General features: G+C 40.6%; 1 protein-coding gene across 2 annotated transcripts in view; it reads left to right on the forward strand.

Annotated features, from left to right (window-relative positions):
* The first annotated feature begins 2,003 nt into the window (after positions 1 to 2,003).
* LOC128839575 (cardiomyopathy-associated protein 5-like) overlaps positions 2,004 to 25,083 on the forward strand; it is a 62,024-nt gene continuing 38,944 nt past the window's right edge. For both annotated transcript variants that reach the window (XM_054032661.1, XM_054032662.1), the window contains exons 1-5: positions 2,004 to 2,137; positions 9,977 to 15,548; positions 19,587 to 19,682; positions 20,398 to 20,631; positions 22,839 to 22,861. In XM_054032661.1, the coding sequence (XP_053888636.1) occupies positions 2,025 to 2,137; positions 9,977 to 15,548; positions 19,587 to 19,682; positions 20,398 to 20,631; positions 22,839 to 22,861 (6,038 nt within the window). In that variant the 5' untranslated portion in view covers positions 2,004 to 2,024. The remainder of the gene's footprint in view (positions 2,138 to 9,976; positions 15,549 to 19,586; positions 19,683 to 20,397; positions 20,632 to 22,838; positions 22,862 to 25,083) is intronic.

A 25,083-nucleotide genomic window follows, 5' to 3' on the forward strand; every position in this document is an offset into this window, starting at 1 on the left:
ATCCTCCTGATCCTGGGACATGTCCTGGCCAGGCCAGAGAGAGAGGGACCCAGATCACATTGCCACCTCTACCAGCTCCAGCTGCATCCCAAACATCCCCGGGAATAAAAACAGAATTGAACTTTAACAGCAGCAGCAGCAGCTTCGTCCCATCTCTGCTAACTTCTCTTTTTCCCCCAAAGGACAGTTATCACCATCTCTGATACCACCTAAGAGACTGCCACGCCAGGGAGTTTGCCTCCTAAAGACTTTCCAGCTCAAAAGAGAACAAGAGACGTTGCTAAAATAAAGGCTTTATGTAATACTTTACATTTCAAATGCCTTAACTGTTTTTCCATTTTTATCGTTAATAAAAAAAAATTAATGGTGTGTTTTCCAAGGTAGAAAGTAGGTTGAGGCCTCTGTATATCAAACCCTGGACCTTGTTTAACACTGCTTAATGTTGAACAGTGATTGGGTGATGTTAACACCTTTGATCCATTTATACCATATAAATTAATACAACAGAGCCCAAATCCTTAGGGAAGATTTGAAGGACTTGGCCTACTGAGGCCCCATTAGAGTGGGTGCTTGTTCTGAGCTAAAGCTGTGATGAACTCGAAACCACAAGGGAAACCCCTTGGGTGGGGTTTTGAAGGACTGCTCCTGCCAGAGCCCATGTTCAGATTGTGGGCATCACTGGTAAGCTTATTAGCATGTGTGTAGGTTCATTTTATTTATTTATTTGTTTTAATGTTTTCTCTGTAGTGCTTTTACCTTAAGAGGAAAAATGTGCTTGCATAGGAAGTGCTGCATGGTAACTTGTAACTGTGGGCAATTACTCTGTAGGTAGACTCTGAAGAGAAAGTAAGTAGGCAGAGTCTCCTACTGGGACATCCCAGTACAGTCAGGAGACCGTGCAGCCTGGAGATTCCCCGGTGGAAGTGAGACCCATGTCTCCGCCCAAGAGAGGTGATGGCTAGGGGAGCTGGAAGCCTGATGGTGGGTGCCATCGCTGAACCACTATGGGGAAATACAGGTGCAGTTGCCCTGAACTGTGACAAGCACTTCATTTTGGTTAATTCTAATTTAGGAATATTGAAGATAGTAAGCTACGCGTGCCATAGGTTGCCTACCCCTGCTTTATAGGCTTTAGTAACTACTATTTAGCAGAGTTACCATATGGGAAGGAAAGGGAAAGTCATAACTTGTTTCAAGATACTGTAGCAGCAGTAAATCTAGTCATGCCTCCCATTACCTTATAAACTGAATGCCTAATTACAATACTTACGTTTTTCAAACCAAGGGTATTGAATTGGCTCCTCTCACATGGTGTATAAACTCAGTATTCCAATTTCGAGAAGTAAGGATAGGAAACTTGAAACCCCAGGATCACCTGACACCTTTCACAAGCACTACATTCATTTTTAAGGCTGTGTATTCTTTTAATATTTTAATCTTTATTAAAAATTTAAAGAAAAACACATTTTATTCTGAACCCTCATGCAGGGTTCTACACCAGAGCCCCCTGTTAAACATTTATATACATTTATTTTGCTTTTAATAACTGATATTGAGACACAATTAGACTTTCTACATATCTGCTTCCCCCACTCTCATAGCCCCATACTGTCCATGTGTTACCTTTCTTCTGGTTGGGGAAGGTCACTTGGAGCCCTGATTTGTGTTTCTTTTTGTAACTCTGCTCATTTAGCCAGTGAGCTTGGCTATAAAACACTGTTACCAAAAACTTCTTAGTAGCAAAAATGAGCTGAGTTTGTGAATGGCTTGAGTAGCCCAGAGAAGTGGCTGCAATTGCTGGTTTGTCCCTTTTATTATTCACAGCGTGCTGGGGTGAGGCTGGTGCTAGGACCCAGTGGTAAGACCTAGGCAGCAACAGCAACTTGGTGTTGTAACTTTCCTGCCTTCTATTTAAAGACTCCCCTGAGTCAGGAGGACTGAAGCTGCTGGGGATGACAGTCGCTTCAGGCAACCCTGGGGAGGACGGAGTAGGGCGTAAAAATCTCAGCAAAGGCTTGAACTGAATGGAGGGTTACTCTGGCTCTGAGTGCGACAGAGTGTCTGAGATTTCCTCTATAGAGGATGAAGTCCCCGAAGGGTTGGTGGAGCCCCAAGAAGTGGCGGAGCTGACTAACAGGTACTCCCTCTCCAGAAAGGAACAAGCTCTGCATGCATAGGCAGGGCGTAACACTTGGGGGACCTGGGATCCAGGCCTATTTTCTTTTTCTCCCCCAAAGCGTATTTGAATAAAACAAATGAGAATCTGCCAGCGAGGCTTTCTGGTTAATTTGGCTGTAATTAAGTTTTATTCTGTAAGTGCCTATCCTGAGCACTGAAGGCTTTTCTATTTAAAGAGTCTGCAGCATGCCAGCTGGAGTGGCATCTCCTGCCCCTCCCTTTCTGGCTGACTTTTTGTTACATATTGATCTTACTTATTCTGGGGATTTACATGTCAGCAGTCGGGTGCGGAAGGAGGACTCTAAGCTCTTTCCACCAGGTATCTGAGGCCTTCTGTGACTGATTACTGGGGTGAAAAGGAACACAGAATACTGTTTGATTTTAGGCATTTTTATACAGAGACCAAAGTTTCTAACATAGAGAAACTGCTGAGAAATAGCTTGAATGAGTGCTCTCCATGTAGGACTGGGAGCCAGAAATCTGAGTTCTGATCCTCTCTGCGCCATGATCCTGGGTCTGATCCTGCAATCTGATCCATGTGGGCAAACCCTTGTGCCCTTGCAGAACCTCACTAATATCAGTGGGACACCTTGCGCCCATCCGTGTCCATCTAATGTAGATCAAGAGCAGGAGGTTGTTGTGTGGGGACAGAATCCATCATTGTTAAATGTACATTGTAAACAGAGTTGGAAAATAAGTAATAATGTTTGAAAAATACTTTCTGAAGTCTATTTGATAAGTGGTTTGAGTAATACACTTCCAGCCACCCAAGTGATAGGAGTTGTTCTTGGTTATACAAAGCTTCTCAGTAGCCTATCAAATTTTGGAGTGATTTGGAACCTTACCAGGAAAGTTCTTCATGGGCAGAGGTCAACAAGATGAAGAAAAAATGGTGTAACTCTACTCATAATAATGCTCAATTTTGCCATGAGCCTCTTCTCTGGTATCTTTCCTCTGCTCCCTGGCTCTAACTAGGGGTAAAGGAATGAGATTAAGAAAAGGAGAACTTAGTCCAGAGCATTAGGAAAGCTTTTTGATTGTGAGATCCATTCAATTGTGAGTTACTCTCCCAAAGGAAAGAGTGGAAATCCCCATCACGGGAGTTATTTCAAAGTAAAGGGGACCAAGCCTACTGTACCAAAATGTACTATAGGAGCAGTCCTGTACTAGCAAAGAGAATGGACTACATACCCCAAAAGATCGCTTGCATGTTTGGCATCTATATTAACCATGCTGTTAAAGCTCTTTAGCCCAGATTTGGGAAGTTATTTCAACCTGTGTGTAACCTGAAGCACATGTGTAGTCCCCCTGAAGTCAATGGGACTATGCAGGGTTTAAAGTTACATACATGCTTAAGTATGTTTCTGAATCAGGGTCATCAGCTGGATATTTCTGCTTCTATGAGCAACAATTAAATAGTTAATAATGGTGTTTAAACAATCATCTTTAAGCTACAGATGGGAGTAGCTCACGCCTTCTATCTTCAGATATCCTTTCTTTAATAGCAGTTCTGGGGGTGGGGGGTGCGGGAAGTGTCTCTATCTATGCATTTGAATGGTACTTAGCACAATCAGATTTCATTCTTGGCTGGGGTGGGTGCTATTGTAATACCAACTGTACAAGCAAAGTACCATTGCCTATTCAGGCATAGCATCATATTGCTGCAGATGAAGAATGTTCTAATACACTGAGTATTTGATAAAGCATGGTGATAAATTCCTTAAGCAGCCAATTATATTAATAATGGCACAATTCATGTACACCCCACATTTAATTAAGATAGGTGGGTCTACCTGAGGGACTTCCAAACAGCTGTGTTTAATGGGCATCTGAGTTTTTTCAACTCAGGGCATGTCTTCACTTGCAACATTAAAGTGCTGCTGTGGCCGCGCTTTGATGTGGCTTGTGTAGTCGCAGCATAGCGCTGGGAGAGACCTCTCCCAGTGCTCTAAAAAAACCCACCTCCACGAGGGGAGTAGCTCCCAGCGCTGGTGCACTGTCTACATTGGCACTCTACTGCGCTGAAACTTGCAACGCTCAGGGGTGTGTTTTTTCACACCCCTGAGCGAGAAAGTTGCGGTGCTGTAAAGTTCCAGTGTAGACAAGCCCTAAGTTTGATTTGCTTCTAATTTAATTAGTGTAGTTCTGCTCACATCATGATTGTTAAGGATATTCCATTGCTTTTCCAGGAGGTCTGTGATGGGAATTAACATTTGGCCTTTAGTGCAAATAAGGCAAAACAAGTTCACAGCTCAGAAATGGTTTATTGGTGTAAATTTTTAAACTTTTTTTTAGCTGTTAGGGATTTTTGTAAATGTAAATAAAATGAAGATTTGGAACTTTAGACCCTCCCCTGTCATTACTATTTAGGCAAAACTCTCAGGAATATGAGTAAAGATGTAAAGGCCAAGCCAATAAGATGTAATTCTGCACTCTGTAGCTTGGTTGTGAGTTTACAAGTGAAATTTGGTGCCTCTGTTGCAAGTTACAATTGCTATTAATGTTTTGAAAATGTTTTTTAGAAAAGTCCAAGATATGTTAAATCTGTCTGCAAGGCTGTACATGCCTGATTCTGCAGCCAACTCTGCCATTAACTGCAATTTAACATTTGTGAGCTGTGTGCAGGACTGGTTGCCTATTCAGCTCTAGACACAGTTTAATAGTGCCTGCCCTTGCACTATTAAACTCGGGGGGGAGTTTTGCCATAGGACGTAAGAGGAACCTATGTAATGTTTTTCATCCATAGATTTCTAAGTGCTTTTACAAAGCAAGATGAGTACTGTATAATGATCCAGGGCACAGAGAAGTCAAGTGTTTGTCCTGGGGCAAGTCAGCAGGCCTGTTTAGAAACAGGAACAGAACTCAGGTTTCCTGACTCCCTCAGCAGTGCTCAAACAGAATAACTTTAGCATTGTCTTCCTATCTATCATTTTTAGAACCCTACAAAGGCTGGGATTGTGTTATGTCAGTTCTTTTCATATTCCGTTACAACAGTTGAGGTCATCCAGTGCACTTTTGTTGACGTTCCTTTATACAGGATGCTCTTAGCTGAGAGCCCTTGTCTCTGGAGCTTGCTTCCTCTGACATTCTGCCAGAACCCAAATTGACAAGCTTCATATATTGTGCTAGAGAGAGAGATCTGACTGTTCATTTAATCTTTTTGTCATTTAGTATATAACACAGGTGAGATCTCAATGAGCAATGGGACACCAGTGGATTATTGAGTCAGTATCTAAAGCCTAAGGAAACAATATGTATATTTAATAGAAAGTACTTATCTACAGCTGTGATAAGTGCAAAGTTAATGAATAAATAAAAATAAAGTTTGTCAGTGCTGGTTAAAAAAAGCTGTAGCAGTGCTTGTGAAAAACCTGACACAAACCCTGTGTATCCAACAAAGAGAAGAGGTTATTTTGAGTGACCATTTTTTTCACTTTTTCAGAATCTACTAAAAAGGGCTAATATTTTTTTAAAATATTAAAAATACTGTGAGTTATTCCTTTTAGACAGGAGAATACAACAAAATGTACAGGATTAAAAATTACTGGGCTCTTTGTACAGTCAATTGGAGACTAGGCCATCCTAGGAGAGGGTGTCTGGTACTTTAGAAACAAAGGCAAAAGTAATTAGTTTGCGGTGTAGGTAAAAATGTAGTGTACACAATATATGCCATTTGGATAAGCTAAAAGAGATCCAAAGTGTTGAAGATATTCTAAGTGTTTTAGGCAGGTGCTTAGTAAAGTAGCATTCAAGGACGGAACAGTAATGGACAGTGGTGTTAAAGCATGATTATCCAGCATGGAATGTGTGAGGATTTGCTGGTAACAGTAACTGGTGTTTTTTCCCAGTTAGACTAAAGCTTTACAGAGCAGGTGGGCTGCATTTGAAACACAATAGTAGACAGGCTACCATACAGAGTCAGTCTTAGCATTATTTGGTAGGGAGAAAATAGTTCAATGCAAGAGGAAGAAGGATTTAAATAAGATCTATGAAAACAAAAGCTAGCAGCAGCTCGTGGTTTGTTTAAACTGGCAAAGACGATGTGACAAAGCATAAAGCTTAATGGTCATTTTTAAAGTTCTAAAGTAGAGTGCTAGAGAGAGTGTATAAAAACATGCAACATACAAGTAAAGGGCCTGAGCCTACAATGAAAAAATCCTTACTTGCACTAAGTAGTCCTAATTAAGCCAGGGAAGCTGCTCAAGTGGGTAAAGTGATGCATGTTGTTGTTTCCAGGATCGGGGTCAGTGCTACACTGCAGTGTTTCTATCAGAAACTAGTTATCCTTTTTAAAATCTGTTGTTGTAAAGTTCTGATAACAACAGTCTCCATAAAATTCCAGCAAAGTCACGGTCCGTTACTTTTCACACCATTTTATCAAAGCCAGGTACTGCAGTTATTCTTTTGTCATTTCTGGAAACAATGAGACTAACAAATAGTGTCAGAACCCTGTCGTAAGGCCAGCACAAGACATCACGTCCTTTGTCGGCATGAATAAACCAGTTGTTTTTATAAACTCCTGTGCTGTGTGCTCTAGCTTTTGGAACTGTACCTTGTGAAATTATCTTCTTGACTGACATCTATTTTTTCTATTGCCATTTAGAACTAATATTTTCTTCTAAAGCAGTGATAGTATTTGGAAAGGATGTGTCATATCTTTGAGGAAAAACACCAAGCAAACTATTATGATGCAAGTTACCAGACCCTTATTTGTAGGATTCCCCGTGGAATCTGATACACGTGTGGAATTAAAGTTTAATCACAGGAAAAGAACATCAGTTAGCTGTCCAGATACTGCTGTTTCTGGGCTCCTTCCATTAGCTGGCTCATATAGATAAAAGGACTTCAGACTCCCAGCCTCAAATATTCAGAAAACAAAAGATAACCAGAGATTACATTATATTGTTGTAACCATTTCCTATACCTTTTGGGGTTGATTATTTTTGTTAAGGATAAAATCTCAGAAGGCAAGTGAACTGGGGGACCAATACAAGGGTCTGGAGAATTGCCATTAAAACAACAACATGCCCTCCATGCAATTAGTTGCCCGTTTTGTTTGGATGTATTCCTGGTTTCATCACATGAAATCTTGAATTCAAGATTAATCTTTAATGCCTGGAGACTCCAGGACAATCCTGGAGGGTTGGCAAGCCTACTTGCAATTAAAAGGAGACAAAGCCAGGAAGATGGTGAGAGGCGGTAGAGCAGGTCAGAGGCTGCCCTCAGCCTGAAGGAAGCTGGAGAAATGGATTGATGAGTAGTGGACTGGTCTGAGTAGGTGAGAGGTTCCGCTAGCCAGCATGGAGAAAGAGCTGCCTGGCAGCCAGTGGGTGGGATGTGGCAGGGGCCCAGAGGGGACTGTCACAGTGGTGTAACTGTAAGTTTGTAAACTGTAAGGTGCTCTAGACCCACCTACTAAAGTAAATGGGAGTTGGAGAGTATTTTCTTGTTTCAGTATTTTTTTAGCCTCTCTCAAATAGGTCAGCACCTTCTGACTAGGTGAGGAGAGGAGAAAGAAACAAGGTGTGGAGTATGCAAAGGCCTCGTGCAATCAGTAGGCTGTATACTGGATGGGTAAAGATGTTATTCTACCACAACACACGAGAATGTGGGCACAAAGTAGTCTGGGCTCAGGAAATTCACCACTAGAGCTGAGATTTTAAGTAAAAGGGCTCAAAATGAACAAACTGGTGGATGCCTCTGTTACCACTCACTGCAAGTGTAAAATAGCAAGAACAGCAGTAAGATGCTCCCTGATAACGAAATCACCACAGTACATTGGATCAACCTGATGTGTTGTCCTGCACAGCTATGCCAAGATTCCTGCTGCAGTTTCCTTTTCCTGTCTACCGACTAATCTGAATCGGGTTGGTGCCAACACTGCCTTCTCTCACCCATGGTATTTGGGTCATGTGCAGCTCTGAGGATCTTTACCATTTTTTCAAACCCAGAGGGACCTGTTCAGGACACAAGGCCCATGGCCTCCTTTCCCTCCCTGGTTGCTGCTCTCCATGAGGGAGGAAGAGCTTTCAGGTGTGGGCTATGGAAATCCTCTGACATCTGGGGGCTCCTTCCTCAAAATAGCCAGCACTGGTGAAAGCAGTGGAGGCAAGTCTGGCCCTGTGGTCTCCCTTTTTCCTTACTAAATGGGGAACAAAATCAGCAGCAGCCAGGAGGAGTTCACAGGAAGTGTCCTATGGAAATTCCTCGCTGGGCTCATTCCCCAGAGACCCAATACTAACTGCACCTGATGGTTCAGGGAGGAAGGCAGAGTCTTCCCGCTTCCCATAGATCTCACTCACACTCAGTGCTGCTCAGCTTCCTTCTTGTGTCCACTAACACAGTGAGTTCGCCTGGCTCTGATCCTTGAGTCTCATATATCACAGGTTAGCTCTTCATTCCTATCTGTGTAATTACATTATATTAGCCAGATAAAGGTAGTTCAAAGCATGACTATCTCCCTCTATTTAGTGGAACTAGGATCTTTCAGCTGCAAGTTTGCCTCATCCCATGAAGTAGGCTTTGAGAGTTTGTAGTTGCTTCAGTGGGTGTGTTATCTTTTATTGGACCAACTTCTGTTGGTGAGAGAGACAAGCTTTTGAGCATACACAGAGCTCTTCTTTGTACTCAATCAGATGGGGCTGGTGACACTGGCAGTTTTCCTTCAGTCAGTTGCTAGGTAGGTTACAGGGCTTCTTAAGGTCTTTTCCATAGCAAGATGGCTAATGGATGACAGCTTCTGCCTTCTCTGTGGTTTGCTTTTCTCGATGAAAATTTTTAAGGTATTGGGTACTGAAGAAATGTAGAGGGTTGAACATTTGCTATTAGTCTTTTCTATTTTCTCCATATTACTATTCAAATTTCTTTACTGAAATAAGTTTGCGACTTCATCCTTAATTATTTAATCATTTTAACCCTTTTTGCTGCTGTAGTTTAAAAGCTGGAGGGCTAAATGGTTCTGTAGGTCTTTCCTGCAACAATATACTTAAATCACTGATAGAAATGATAGCTATTGGAATTTTATGTACCATAAATATTTTAGGTTTCTTAATAAAATCATGGTTAACCGTTTATTGGTATGTTAGAGGACTTACTCAGATAAACCCATGATTTTGGAGGAATATTTTTATTATTTGTAACACCCTTGTACACAGAATTGACCTAAATTAAAGTTCATAAAGTTAGAAGATGAAGAGAACTAAGAGGTAGTAATAAACTATGGGCTTGAATCTCTACTAGTTGAGGATTGGTCCTGCTTTGAGCAGGGGGTTGGACTAGATGACCTCCTGAGGTCCCTTCCAACCCTGATATTCTATGATTCTACTGCCTTGTGCTTTGAATTAGTCATTTACATCTGTGCAAAGTAGGTGTAAAATGCTACCAAATCAGTGTGTCAGTGATTACACCAACATAGTACAGGTTTAAATGACTCCACAAGGTATCAGGCATTGGAGAATCAGGCCTTAGATCTTTAGTGATATTGCTGATTTGTTTCATGATTAGATTTTTGCTGAACGTTAAGCTTCCTTTAAGTTTTAAAGCCAGATTCTGACCTCACGCTAGCATAAGTGAGATAAAATTTGAAGTCCTTAGTGTCTTTATACAATCTTACAACATACGACGTTACCAATGTCAACAGTATATTTGTCAGACAAAATGTTACATTATTTATGACTATATTTGTTACAGTATTTAAACAAATCTGAAAAATAGTTTTCCTTAGGTATGTTTGATTTTACTGTAATTGATTTTTTATAATAAATGACCCTACCATACTTTTATTTATTTATTATTGTAGTTTAAAGGACATTATCCAGAATGAAGATGTGAAACCCAAGCTACAATGCATCATGTCCGACCCTTCCTTTTCTATGGTAACAGTTCAAAGTGAAGATAGTGGAATAACATGGGAAACCAGCTCAAGCAGATGTTCCACTCCTTGGGCCTCAGAAGCAAGTGCTACTTCTGATCTTTGTAGTGTTGAAAGCTCATCTGTAGATTCTCCCCCAGGGAAAGTTATCTTTCTCATGGATGAAGGTAAGACTGTCCGGAAAAGAATGTGTAAATCATCAGATAGGACATCAGATTTGAAGGGAGGCCAGTGTAGCAAAAAGAGTGACTTGTCTGGAACGAAGATGCAAGAATTAAGAGATGCTCCCGCAAAAGTGCAGGATGCGAAGTTAAATGCTGCTGAACTGGAAGCACAAGCTATGGATGCAGAAACTTCAAAAGATAAAGAGGATTTGCTAGACATTACAGGGGAATCAGTGTCACATGCTCCAATTGCCTCAAAGTCCATGGGTAAAGAAAATAAACTGAAAAAAGGAAGGCCAGCCCTTAATGGAGCTGTAAGAGCTAAAATCCAGAAGTTCAGTTCAATTTCAGAAGAAGAAACGCCAACATTTTTCCAAAAGAAGAGTAGTAAAGATCCAGCTACGCCATCAGATATAAAAAGGAAGCAGAAACAACAGCACAAAGGATTCCTAAATCAAAGCCCTTCCTCGCCTTCTTTGGTGCATCTTGAAAAGGATTGCACTGATGGGGATGATGGTTCACTTCATAATATAAAACATGTCAAAACGAATATTGAATCTAGCAGTTTTTCAAATGCGGGTGTAACAGTTCCTCTTGATCAAGAAGAGAGAAAAGAGACACGGTCTTCTCCAGCTGAGACTCTACATGAGACATCAGAACAGTCACTGTCTTTTTCACCATACCTTACTGAGGAAGAAGAGAAGCAGGAAATCCACACAAGTTCACCCATGCCCTTGATATCAATATCAGAATGGTCAATATCCGAGCCATCAGATCTTATGGATATAGCAGAGAAAGAAGAAATACAGCCCTTTCCTCCTGAGACTGCAAATGTAATCTCAGAACAGTCACTGTCCATTACCCCATCTCTTATTGATGAAGGAGAGAACCAGGAAATTCAGCCTAATTCATTTTTGACCACAAAGACCATTTCAACAGATTGTATTAATGAACCAGAGGGGCAAGAAACTCAACCATATGTGTCTCTATCTACAGAATCTGTCTCTGAATGTTCTAGTTCATCACATACTGCCAAGGAAACAGAGAAACAAGAAATTCAGTTTTATTCACCTGTGACTACACAGTTGGAGCCTGAACATTCAGTTTTATCTGAAATAAAAAAGCGTGATTTTAAACCTTATCCATCTATAACTACACAATCCGAATGTGAACATCCAGATTTATCATATTCCATCGAGGAAGCAGAAAAGCAAGAAATTCATCCTTATTCGCCTGTAACTGCACAACTGGAATCTGAACAACTAGATATATCATATTCTACTTGTGAAACAGAGAAACAAGAGAGAGAGCAATTGGAGTCTGAACATTCAGACCAGCAAGATATCCAGCCCAACACTCCCATAACTGCTCAGTCAGAGTCTGAACATTCAGATCTATTCTATTCCATTGAAGAAGCAGAAGAGCATGAGTCTTATTCACCTGCAGTTGAACAACTGGAGTTTGAAAATGTAGATTTATCATATCCTGTTGATGAAACAGAAACACAAGGAAGTCAGTATTATTCACAAGTAACTGCAGAACCGGAGTCTGAGCTTTCAGATTTGTCATATTCCATTGATGAAGCAGAGAAACAAGCTGCACAATTGGAGTGTGAACATCGAATTTTATCAGATTCCATTGAAGAAGCAGAGAATGAAGAAATTCAGCCATATTTACTTGTACCCACACAATTCGAGTCTGAACATCTAGTTTTATCTGAAACAGGGAGTGAAGAAATTGAGCATTATTCACCCACAACTCCACAATTGGAATCTGGTCATTTAATTTTATCATATCCTATTGGAGATACAGAAACCCGAGAAAGTCAATGTTATTCACATATACCTGCAGGACTGGAGCCTGAACATTCACTTTCGTATTATTCAGCGGATGAAGTAATTCCCCAAGAAATTCAATCTTCTTCACCTGTAACTGCACAATCTATGCCTAAACATTTAGTTTTGTCACATTCTATTGATGATGAAGAGAAGAAAGACATTCAGCCATATAGACCCAAGCCTGCAAAATCAAAGTGTCACTCTTTACTTTCATCATATGACACTGATGAAGCAGAGATGCGAGAAATTCAGCTACATTCACCTAAAATAGAAAACTTGATGTCTGAACAGTTAGGCACTATGTCACTAATGCATACTGATGACAGAGATGGGCAAGAACTTCAAGCTTATTCACTGGGCACAGAATACTTGCTGTCAGCACAGTTAACAGCTCCTTCTCCCATCTTCATTGCTGAAAGTGATAAGCAAGAAATACAACCTGATGCACATGAAGTGCCAGACTTGGTTTCAGAAGTGTTGAACTTTTCAGCTGGTTCCATTAATGAAGAAGAGAAGCATGATATTGATTCTTCTTTGCCTGACATACAATATACTTCATCTGAACAATCAATGGCTGTTTCATCAGACTTTATTGATGAAACCGGGATGCAAGAAAATCAGTCTTATTCAGCTGAAACAGACAGTGACCCATCAACACAGTTAAAAACCACCTTGGATAGGCCTTTTAATGATTCAGAGAAACTAGAAATTCAAGCTTATGCTTTTGAGGAAACTGCTTTATTGTCAGAAGAGTCAAAAACTGGCTCAGCGGATCCTACAAATAATAACGAAGCAGACAAGCAAGAAATTCAGTCTTTTCCAAATGAAGCTAAATGCTTTGAATCAAAACAATTTCCAGGTAGACTTCAGACAGCACGAACAGCCCAAAGTGCTAATGAGAATAAATCAGACATGACAATGGTATCTGATTTTGTTTCAAATGAAGCTTCCCGTAATCTCCTATCAGAGCCCATTAATGAAAGCCACACACATAATTTATACTCCTCACTACCAGGTAATCCAGTCTCAGATAAAAATGTAAATAATGTAACAGTAACTAGCATTGGAAACCTTTCAACAGCAGAAGAAATACAGCATTTTTCAAATGTAGAAGCAGGGTCAAAAGAGCCTGAACATTATCTACCAAGAGAAGAGAAATTAACAGAACGTGTGAACTCTGCAGAAGAATCCAAATATACTGCAGAACCTGATGAACAAAAAGATATGTTTAATATAATTTCAGAAGGCTATGAGATATTGAATATTCATGCTGTCCCACTCATTTCTTCAGTGGACGAAGAAGAAAGCAAACACATGCCAGATAAACTAGAATACTTAGAAACAAATACCCTCATTAAAACAAAACCGTTTGAATGTGGTGACCATGAAGCGTCAGCATATGGAACAGCTAGAGAAATTTCAGAAAACTCAGTGGCAGATGACACGGGAGTTAAAGATATGGAACAAAAAGAATTGGTTGAAGAAGTAGATGCTCAGGAAATTGTAGAAACAGAGGAGGAAATTTCCACTGTGTCAGAAAATAAAAGTGGCGAAGTTTTGAATCCTAATGAGAGTACCATTGAGATGGATTATTTTGAAAAGTATACTTTGATTGATGACAAATCCCCCACTGAACTATCTGTTCAGGGGCTATCTCCCTTTGATGCTGTAATGGCAAACCCTAAGAAACATACAGAAGAAACCATCTCTTCAACTGGAAGTTCTGATGTTAATACCTTGGAAGATGAATTTACTTTACTAGATAATGACTTAGATGAAGCCTTTTATGGAATGATAGAACAAGAAAGCACGATGCAGTCTCATGTAGATACTCAGAAATTTTTGACTATGCAAAAATCAATTGACTGTAGTAAAAAAGTGATAAATATAGAAGATGAACAGAAGTTAGCAGGCACACCCTTATTTGATACAGAAGAAGGAGTGTTAGAACGATCCATGTTGTTTCCCACATCAGTCAGCGCGATTAACCCAGAACTTCTAGAGGAGCCACCTGCACTGGCATTTTTATACAAGGACCTCTATGCAGAAGCAGTGGGAGAAAATGCAAAAGGTGAAAATGAGCCTCCTTCTGATGAAGAGAGTGGGAATTCTGATGCATCTTTTCCTAGAAATTCTGACACAGACGATGAAACTGGAATATATTTTGAAAAATACATTCTTAAAGATGATATTCCTTGCAACGTGGCTGGGTCTCAAAAAGATGAAGCTTCAAAAGCTCAGTCTGTTAATAAAGACCCGTCAGGCCAATTGAGGGTTTCAGGAGACAAACATAAGGATTTTTATGAGGTAATTGAAAAGGAGCAGCAATCTGTTCATATTTTATCTGAAGAATCCACCAAAACCCAGGTCTTGTCAGAAGGGGAAATTGTGGAGGGAGAAACAATCCCATTTATTAGTGATATTAAAGTAACAATTTGTCAACCAACTCAGGCAGTTCCTTTTGGAAGCAAGCTTAATGTTTCAGATGCAAGAAATGATCCCTCTAGTCAAAGAGAGGAAGAAAATGCACCTGCAGCAACACACCAGGAATTGTCAGAGCAAATGAGTCATGAAGAGTCCAGTCAAGTACTAGATTCTGAGGTAACTGCCAATCAAAAAGAAGCATCTGTGCAAGATAAATCAAAGACAGTAACTCCTCGAACAGATGAGCGGAAAGAACAACATGAAATAGCAGCAGTTAATAAAATGGATAATTACGTGCCTCATGGAAGAACACCTGTTGATGAAAGTGAAAGCAATCAATATGTTCGTACTTCTCAGCAACCAGAGCAATTAATTTCATATTTGGATAATCACCTTCGACCCATGACAAAAGAGGCATATGATTTAGACCATGATCGTTTTGAAAGTGTGATCAACAGGGAAAAATATCTATTGGATACAGGTGAGCAGACAAATGAAAAAAGAGTCAGAGAAAATATTGCCAACGATATAGCAAAGCATATCCTAGAAGTAGCTAAGACTGGCCTTCCAGAACCTGGAGTAAAGTTTGATAAGGCATCAGGTGATTTAGACTTACAGCCCTTTAGACTTGATTTTGATAACCTTCCATCAGATTCAACAAGAGAGGAGCAGTGCTTGGAGACTGATGAACATCTTGCTGAGTCAATGGATTATAAAGTGATTACCCAAGAAGAACTTTTGCAAGATGAAATATCCTCTGAATTGGCACATGAAGATTTATTGTTTGAAGACAGGGAATCGTTTGAGCCGATTAGCCATAGTTATGAATCTGTAAATGAGGCAGAGCAAGACACACCCATTGAACATGAGGATTCAGGCTTTGTGATGATGAATTCTGAAAAATCATCACTCGACATATCTGAAAGTGAGAGTCAACAAAAAGAAATTAAGAAGGTCCATGTTGATACTTATTGCTGCCAGTGCAGGTGCCCAATTTCTGCTATTGACAAGCTTTTTGGGGAGCATGAAGGCCATGATGTGACAACACTGGACACTGCTGTAATGGATATGAAGGTAAGAATTTGTTAACAGAAGCTTATGCTTCAATACGTCTCTTAGTCTATAAGGTGCCACAGGACTCTTTGTTGCTTTTTACAGTTCCAGACTAACACAGCTACCCCTCTGATACTTGATTGACTATGTAGTTTAAAATATGAATCTTTCATCTTTAACCTTAGCCCAAATTTGGGATTGGAAATTATTAGTTGGAGACTGCTCCAGATTCAGCAGAAAGAATGCAAGTATTTTGGTTTTCAGTTTCTATATATACTAGCTGTTAACAGGAACTTTTCCTTTTGCTATAATTGTCAATGCTTTAGTCATCCTTGGGCTGGATTATTACAATACACTTTCTTTATACTAATGTTTCCTAAATGGTGGGTCATGGAATAGGTCATGGAAAGGTTGTAGATGGGTCATGGGCCCAGTGTGGAGTGAGGCCCTGGGGAGGAGTGGGAGTTGGAGACTAAGCACACCCCACACTTATCCCGCAGCAGCAGCTCCTGTCCCATGGGGCTGGGCCTGGCTTCCTACCTTCTGAGGCCAAACCTTGAGAGGCAATGTGACCCTGGTCATGTGCCAGAGTCACAGAGTGGGAAGCGGGCCCAGCCCTGCAGGACAGGAGCAGCCCTTCTGGGGTTGGCATCCTTTCCCCTCCTGCCCGCCTCCGGCCTCTCTTCTGCCGTGGGCCAGGACTAGGGTTGTGGTGCTGGGGTGGAGGGTGGGAGGAAACTGCTGAGGATAGTCAGTGGCCCCTTCACAGGACAAGGAAGAGAAGGTGGCAGCAGAGGAGAAGGATGCTGGATTATGATTCTGCCCCTTCCTCCCCCAATATGGACCCTGGGTGGGTTGCAAAGCAAGATATAATGTAGTGGGTGGATTGCCTTAGTAAAAAGTTTGGGTCCACCTACCTTCACCTACACTTGCATTCAGAAGCTTCAGCTAGTGCTGAACATACATGCAGTGCTCACCTCTTGGGTTGGGCCAACATTAACACATCACCCTTGTGCTCCGTGAGCAGCACTGGCTCCCAATCCACTGGAAGGTGGGAGTTGTTATTAATGTTAAAGCGCTGCCGTGGCAAAGCTTTAATGTTGCTACCCCTTCCCCTTGCCGGCGGCCCTGCTGGTAGGGTCTGTACTGGCAGGACTGCCGACAGGGGGGGCAAAAGGGGCAGGGACATTAAAGCACTGCCACGGCAGCGCTTTAAGGACGGTCCTTTGCTGCGGCAGCGCTTTGATGTTCCTGCCCCCCCCCACCGCGGCAAAGGACCCTGCAGTGCTTTAATGTCCCTGCCCCATTTCCCCCCTCCCCCGCAGCCTCCAACAGGCCGGGGGGGAGCAAAGGGAGCAGTTGCCCTGGAGCCGGCGATTTAAAAGGGCCCTGGGCTCCAGACACTGTGTCCGGAGCCCCGGGCCTTTTAAATCAACACAGGAGCCCCAGGCGGCGTGGGCCAGGTGGCCTGAAAGGGCTGGTTGGGGAATGCTGACTCCCCCCAGCCTCGCCCCTTCTGCCCGTACGAGTAAGTGGCCTAAAACTTACTTTCACCCCTGGCGTCATCCTTAATATAGGTGGGATTTTTTGGCATGTGGAGAGGCATAACTTTAGTAACACTGGTTCATTTCACTTTGACTTTGTAGAGTAACCTCTATATGCTTGCACTGACATTGTCACAAGATTGTTAGCGGTCCAGTTTAAGTACAAAGGTCAGACAAAGGCTTTAGCCTGGTTACAAAACATGGCTAAAATCTTACCTTTCACTACACATTAGACTCATGTTTTTTAATCCGTTTCCTTCATTTGGTTGTAGTAGTAGTGCAGACGAGCTCTTATTGTCTTCAGCGGAGGGGAGAGAAGTGCCTGATCTGGAGCCTAAATGTGCACCATTGTTGATGTTTTAAAAAATTTGCGGCCAGATTCTAGGATAGCAATTGTCAGATCTATCCAATATAAAAGGTTGAAACAAACTCAAAAATAAGGGTATGAAATTAAAATTCACCTCATCCATAATTCTAGCAAGACTATTCTTGCCAGTATACAATTTAGTATTATGATAGGTATACATTAATTAATATACTATGTATAATGAATACATCCAGATATGCCTACAATATAAATACTTGTGAAAACACTTTTCACTCCTCTAGAAACTTGTCTATGTTTAATTGCAGTTCGGCTCTGAAAAGTGACTATAAAAATGGTGGTATGAGGTCTAATCTCTATGATCTCATTTATTCCATATCCAATTTGCTCAGTTTACCTGTCAAAAGGTATTCCTTTTATAGTTACCAGCTCTGCAATCTGAATCCAGCGTCTGAAAGTCATGCTGTGTTTTCTGGATTGTGCACAGTCACCAGTAATAACCATTTTGCAATTGGAACTTTATTAAAAATTCTGAGCCATGTTGCATCAGTTTTTAAGTAGAATTCCCTATTGATTTCACCTTTAACTTGCACTTTTTTGCATCTCATTCTGGCCTCTTTGCATGTAAGTTACTTTCACTCTCTTACTAACTGTTAAAACCAGTATGGTTTATTAACATTAAATGTATACATTTCACCCTTGAATTTGGCCTGAAAGTGGATCTCTGGCATGTGTTCTGTTGCACTAGTATATTATAACACTAATTCAAAAGTAAGAATAAAAAATTATAGGATGATGAAATACTGCCCTCAAATATAAATATTTACAAAATTTTGCAACTGTTAATTTTTCTTTTTCTCTGGTCTGTGCATGTACTACATTTTATCACTTTTTATCTACGGCAGTTCCTGCTTTGGCTGTGAATTATGATCAGCTGCCAAAATGTCACTAATCAAGTCACAGGTCTGAAGTCTTCCCTGGTGTAGTTGCACTGAAGCCAGTGGAGTTACTCCAGAGATGGCTATGTCCCCTGATGTAATTCCCTGGCTGTGGAACTTGGAGATACAGCCAGTAATTAAATCTGGCCACAACACATGTCTGACTTCACATGATTTCTACCAGCCAAAGCTCATGTTACTCTTAGATTGTCTGTGTAGTTCTCCCTACTCACACAGATATAATTGCTAAAGAAATAAGAAGACAACACAATGCTCACCTTCTCAGCTTTTGGCATTAGAGCAGAAATTCATGTTAAGTGAAATGAGCTGTTAACCTATAAAAACTGACAGAGCCTTTATCTTCACAAACAGAATTCCACATTGGGATCTCAAAGTGATCAATCCTAAATATTTATCAATTTAACATTTCATTTTACAATAGAATATGATATTTATAATTCAGAAGTCACGTGTGGTATTTTTCAAACATGTTTTGGATGTGGAAGTTTGCCAAATTATAGGAAGCTGCTACCAACCTTCCTCTAACCTTCCATTCAGAACTATACAAATTGATTAAAACCGAGTGCACTTATGAAATATAAATTGCATATGAGCAGATGGCCAGCTCTCTCAAGGAAGGTCAAGAAGGACTGCTGCATAGAGAGACAGCTCTATTATTATTATAATATCTGGTCAATGTTGTCTTTATTGTTCCTAGAGCCTTATTCTGTATTGCTTGCACATCTAAAACAACCGGTGACTTTGATGGAAGTTTTGGGTGTAAACGGAATGGAAGTTCAGACCTTCAGTGTACAATACATACATAGTTTAAATTGTGTATATTTATTTAAAATATTTAAAAGTGAACCTCAGGAACATCTATATTTATGTTTAGTTTCCTAGATACTTCTCATTGTGGGCCTGATCCTGCAGTCTCTGGAGCATTCCTGTGCTGTGCTGAGCACCCTCAAATTCCCACACAGCCAGTGAGAATGGAGGGTGTGAAACAGCTCACATAAGCACCTTGAAGGATCAATTGTTGTTTCTTCTTTGAATTTGGTATTCTACCTTTTCCAACCACTATTCCTGTGCTTGCCTTTCTAGTCATGGTGAAGCTATGAAATTAATTTTAACAATTGTTCTAATAACATCTAGAGGTGAAACATTACATATATATTTTATGTGAAAGCTTTATAAAGCAGTATTTCCCAAGCATCATATTTAGAAAATTGCTGCCACTTTTTTATTTCAGGATCAATTAGATGAATTTCTAAGAGAGTTACAGCAAAAGTCAGTGAAGTTTGAGGAGTTGGTTAGTGAAATAGAATCCCTGTTTAATTCTGTTGAGGTAAGTCTAATATCTATCTACACTACTCCTGTTTTCTTTCCTCCTTCAATATTGGCAGTCCTTTTAAGATATTTTATACTATTTTGTAGTTTCATGTTATCATTTTCACAGGAATTATCTGTTTCACTAGTCCTTAAACAAAGTTTCCTTACTACGAGTGATTAACTGAGAAAAATATATAGTTCCTTTACTATACAGCGCCGCTGCACAGTGAACACTATGTGGAATATTCCCCACTGGATGGGGAAATGATTGTGATAGCATTTTCAATCTGTTTTGTTTAATTTTTAAACTTTTACATGGATCAACATTTTCAAATGTTGGATACCTAAAGTTCGGCACCTAAATTCATGTTCGGGCATCTAAATGAGTGGTTTGATGCCCAGACGTGCTTAGTATTTGTAGCCTATGTTGATTTCAATAGGAAATTTGGATGTTCAGCTGCTTTGAAAATAAGGCTTCTTATTTAAGTGCCTAACTATAGAAACCTTAACTTTAGGCACTCAAGTTCGAAAATATTGGCCATTGTTTTTAAAGTATTTACCTAATGATATTTCTTATACATGAACTTGCTTAGATAATTACATACGTCTTTTTGTAAGGATGCCAAAGGCTGCCTGACTAATAGTTGGTGTTTACATAATTTAGAGAGTTTTATGTATATTCATTCACTGATGTAGTTTTACTTCTCAGGTCTTCATGTTTTATTTTCCAGGAAAACAGTAAGAAAAATGAGCAGTTTTTAGAAGACCAAAATGAAGAGATGGTTAAGACAGTGATAGCCCACTATGATGAGATGTCCCAGAACTTTGAGGAGGTGAAGAAGATGAAAATGGAATACTTGTATGAACAGATGGTTAACTTTCAGCAAAGTATTGTTACGGCGAAGGAAACCTTAGAGACAACTGTAACAGAAACTGAAGAACTTGATTATGTTGTTTTCCTAAATGTAAGTATGAATTACATTCATAACAGAAACCTTAATGATATTAGTCACATATGGCATTTGATATAATATCCTAAGACCTACTTTGTCTTCTGAGGTAAATTAATTCTGAAATCTCAGATACACCAGTCTGGAACTGCTGGGTCATGTGAAGGTTCAGAGAAGAGGTCAAAGAATGATCTGTCATGTGGAAAACATGCCTCACTGTGAGACACTAAAGGAACTCAGTCTATTTAGCCTATTGAAGAGCAGGTTAGGAAATGACTCAGTCACAATCTATAATTAGCAGAGAGAAGATATCTGTTATGAGAGGATTCTTTATTACGGCAAATGATGGTGTAACAAGAAATTGGAAGAAAATGGAAATGGTAATTGAAGTCGCAAGAGTCCAAACCAGAAAAAAAGACTGACATTTTTAACAGTCAGGGGAACTAATCATTGGAACCGATTACCAAGGGTTGTGGTAAATTCTCCATTACTTACAGTCTCTAAATGTTTTGTGGGTTAGATGCAGGAATCACTGGCCAAAATCTATGCCCATAGGAATGCACAGTTGCTGCAAGAATTGTCAGTGACTCAGTGAGTGGCACTTCCCCCTCTGTGTCAGTACTGACTCAATGCCCATCACAATATCTGGGGGGGCATGTGCCACTGGATATGCCATGTCTCAGGTCAGATGTAAAAATGGGGCCCTAACTATGTGTGGTTGTTAAAGATTACAGTTACATGATTTTGGCTGGGGCTGGACCCAGTCTCTCAATAATGCAAGAGGCTCCAGCCCTCTAGAGAATTGGCGCTCCCTGATTAGTTGCTGGCCTCACTTGTCTGCCCCCAAGGCAGAATAACCAGTCATCTGCTACAGGCAGAGCCCTCTCCTCCCCTCCCCACAACATCCTGAAGCCATTCTCATAGCAGGCGGGGAGGGAGCTTAAGGGTAAGTCTACATGGGAAAGAAAAACCCATGACTGGTCCGTGCCAGCTGACTTGGGCTGCGGGGCTGTTTCATGGCTGTATAGGCTTCCGGATTTGAACTGCAAACCAGGCTCTAGGATCCTGCAGGGTGGGAGGACTCCAGTATTTGGGCTCCAGCCCAAGTCCAGAAGTCTACACAGCAATGAAATAGCCCCGCAGCCCGAGCCCCATGAGCCTGAGCCGGGTGGCACAAGCCAGCTGCGGGTTTTTCTTTGCTGTGTAGACATGCCCAACGAGTGCAGCAGCTCAGGGTGACTCCATTCCCTCCTCCTGTGAACAGCCCCAAGTGCTTCTCCCCTGGCCTGGAAGGGGGATAAGGGACCCACTGCAGTCCCCCTAGACCTGGGAGGGGGTGCGAAGAAGCTTAGGAGGAGCAGAGATGTAGCTGTGGAGTAGGACTGAGGGGATGGGGTTTGGGGAGGCTGAATGAGGTGGGGGGGGGAAAGCTGAGGATTTGGGAGCTGGGGGGAGTGAACTTGGAGGGCTAAACTGGTGAGGACTGGGGGCTAAGCTGATGGGGTTGGGGGCTGGATGGGGCAGAATTAATTGCTGGGCAGGGGATGGGCAGACATGTGAGTGAGACAAAAAGGCTAAAACTCTCCCCAAAATAGTCTTTTTTTATTATTTAAAAAAGGCATGATTTGGGGGGCTAATCTCCTAATTTTGGGGGTCTTTAACTCATGATTTTTGATCTCTTGAGGCTGGCAATGCCGATATCCTCTAGCCCTTTCTATAAGGAATTGAGGGTTAATCCTGATCTGTTCCGTGTCCTATTTGTGCTGCTAAAGAGACAGCTGAGGATTCCCATGACCTGGGAGTATTCCCAGCTCAACTGGTGTAAAGGTCATGGAGCTTCTAAGGGTCAGCAATGTGGAGGCAATTTTGGTCTTGGAATTTGGACCCTAATGTTTTAATGTAGAAATTATATCTCCTCCTGTAAATGTAACTTACAACTTGTTTCAGCAAAGTAATTAAGCCTTGTGCTGACTAATTGTGCTTAAAGCTAGGCAGGTGCTTAGATAACATGCTGAGTCATTCATGGCCTTAAAGAGGGGAAAATACTTGGAGACCTAAATTCTCTGCTGGTGCGTATGGGAAAATTTCCAGTGAAGTTCATGAAGTGGTGCTTATTTACATCAACAGAAAAGAGCAGACTCAGTCTTTAAATTACTTGCTTTAATATTATGTTGACTTCTGTTTTTTATTGTTAATGCATTCTTTTCCCCTTTCTCTATTAGTTATCTAAAGAAATGAATAAAAGGTACATGAAATGTGATTTAGGTGCATTGTAGTGAATATTAGGATTAGCATGTTTGGCTGCTTTATTTAATACTTTCTTGAAAGCATGCTTCCAGTATAAATCTCTGCTTTTAAAAACACCAGAAATAAAAGTCTGGGAAGAAATCTTACACTTGTTACTGTAGCTGACAGCTTTTGAAGGGTTTTGCATGTGTTTTATAATTCATAATTTAAATAATAATAAATATAGCTTTTTTTAAATGTCAGATCACTTGGAATATTCTGCATAGCCATTCTTAAATAGCTGCTGCTTGTAATTATATAAGAGCATTCTGATGATGCTTAGATTTCTGCCTTAAATACCCTGTTTTGAAGTGTTCATATTTTACTAGTGTAATTTCCATATGAGATGAAATCTTAATGAAAATCATCCAACATGTCACCTATATGGGTGGAACTGCTGGGATAAATTCAGAGCTAGTATAAATGGTTGCAACTGTAGTGAAGTTTGAATTTGACTATTTCATCTGTGTTTGTATCCTCCCCTCCTCCCCAAACACACACACCAACAAACCCCCCAAACCCATAATCAAACCCTTATTCCCCATCTGATTTGTTACTGAGGGTTCTGTTTAGGGGGACTCATCCTGATGAGAGAGAATTTAATCTTAAAATCATTTGCCATCTGCTAAAATCTGCACAAGTTATCTCTTATTATGTATAAAGCCTGAACCCACAGCCCTTTTGTGCACAACACTGTTATGGAGTGAAATCCTGGTCCCACTGAAGTCAATGGCAAAACGCCTCTTGAAGTGGGGCCAGGATTTCACTTATTGACTTAAACCGGAGTTATGTACTGATATTCATCCCATATGATTAATCAATACTGAAGTCAATGGTACTTAGTCATGCACTTAAAGGTATGCATGTGCTTAAAGTGTTCAGCTGGATTGGGGCCTAGGTAAATCATATGTGGCCAATTCAGGGACAGACTGTAAAATAGTACGTTTTTATTATAAGAAATATCAAATTGGAAATTTCTATGTGAGTAAGGGGTTATTTTTTTAAGTGATGCTCAAAACATCCTTTCATATTTCTCATTATTCACGGAATTTGTGCTATGAAATCATGTGGCATAAGAACGGCCATACTGGGTCAGACCAAAGGTCCATCTATCCCAGTTTCCTGTCTTCTGACAGTGGCCAATGCCAGGTGCCCCAGAGGGAATGAACAAGTGCCATCAAGTGATCCATTCCCTGTCATTTATTCCCAGCTTCTGGCAAAAACAGGCTATGGACACCATCCCTGCCCATCCTGGCTGATAGCCATCGATGAACTTATCTAATTTTTTTTTTTGAACCCTGTTATAGTCTTGACCTTCACAACATCCTCTGCCAAGGAGTTCCACAGGTTGGCTGTGCCTTGTGTGGGAAAAATACTTGCTTTTGTTTGTTTTAAACCTGCTGTCTATTAGTTTCATTTGGTGGCCCCTAGTTCTTGTGTTATGGGAAGAAGTAAATAACACTTCTTTATCTACTTTCTTCACACCAATCATGATTTTATAGACCTCAATCATATCCCCCATTAGTTGTCTCTTTTCCAAGCTGAAAAGTCCCAGTCTTATTAATCTCTCCTCATATGGAAGCCATTCCACACCCCTAATCATTTTTGTTGCCCTTTTCTGAATCTTTTCCAATTCCAATATATCTTTTTTGAGATGGGATGAACACATCTGCATGCAGTATTCAAGATGTGCACGTACCATGGATTTATGTAGAGGCTATATCATATTTTATACCTTATTATCTATCCCTTTCTTAATGATTCTCAGCATTCTGTTCACTTTTTTGACTGCCGCTGCATATTGAGTGGATGTTTTCAGAGAACTATCCACAATGACTCCAAGATCTCTTTCTTGAGAGGTAACAATTAATTTAGACCCCATCATTTTATATCTATAGTTGGGATTATGCTTTCCAATGTGAATTACTTTGCATTTATCAACATTGAATTTTATCTGCCATTTTGTTGCCCAGTGACTCAGTTTTGAGAGATCCTTTTGTAAATCTTCGCAGGCTGCCTGGGACTTAACTGTCTTGAGTAGTTTTGTATCCTCTGCAAATTTTGCCACCTCACTGTTTACCCCTTTTTCCAGATCATTTATGAATACGTTGAATAGGACTGGTCCCAGTACAGACCTCTGGGGGACACCCACTACATTAAAATTGTATACCAACATATGGC

This window comes from Malaclemys terrapin, chromosome 6, assembly GCF_027887155.1.
Source record: "Malaclemys terrapin pileata isolate rMalTer1 chromosome 6, rMalTer1.hap1, whole genome shotgun sequence".
Taxonomy (NCBI): Eukaryota; Metazoa; Chordata; order Testudines; family Emydidae; genus Malaclemys; species Malaclemys terrapin.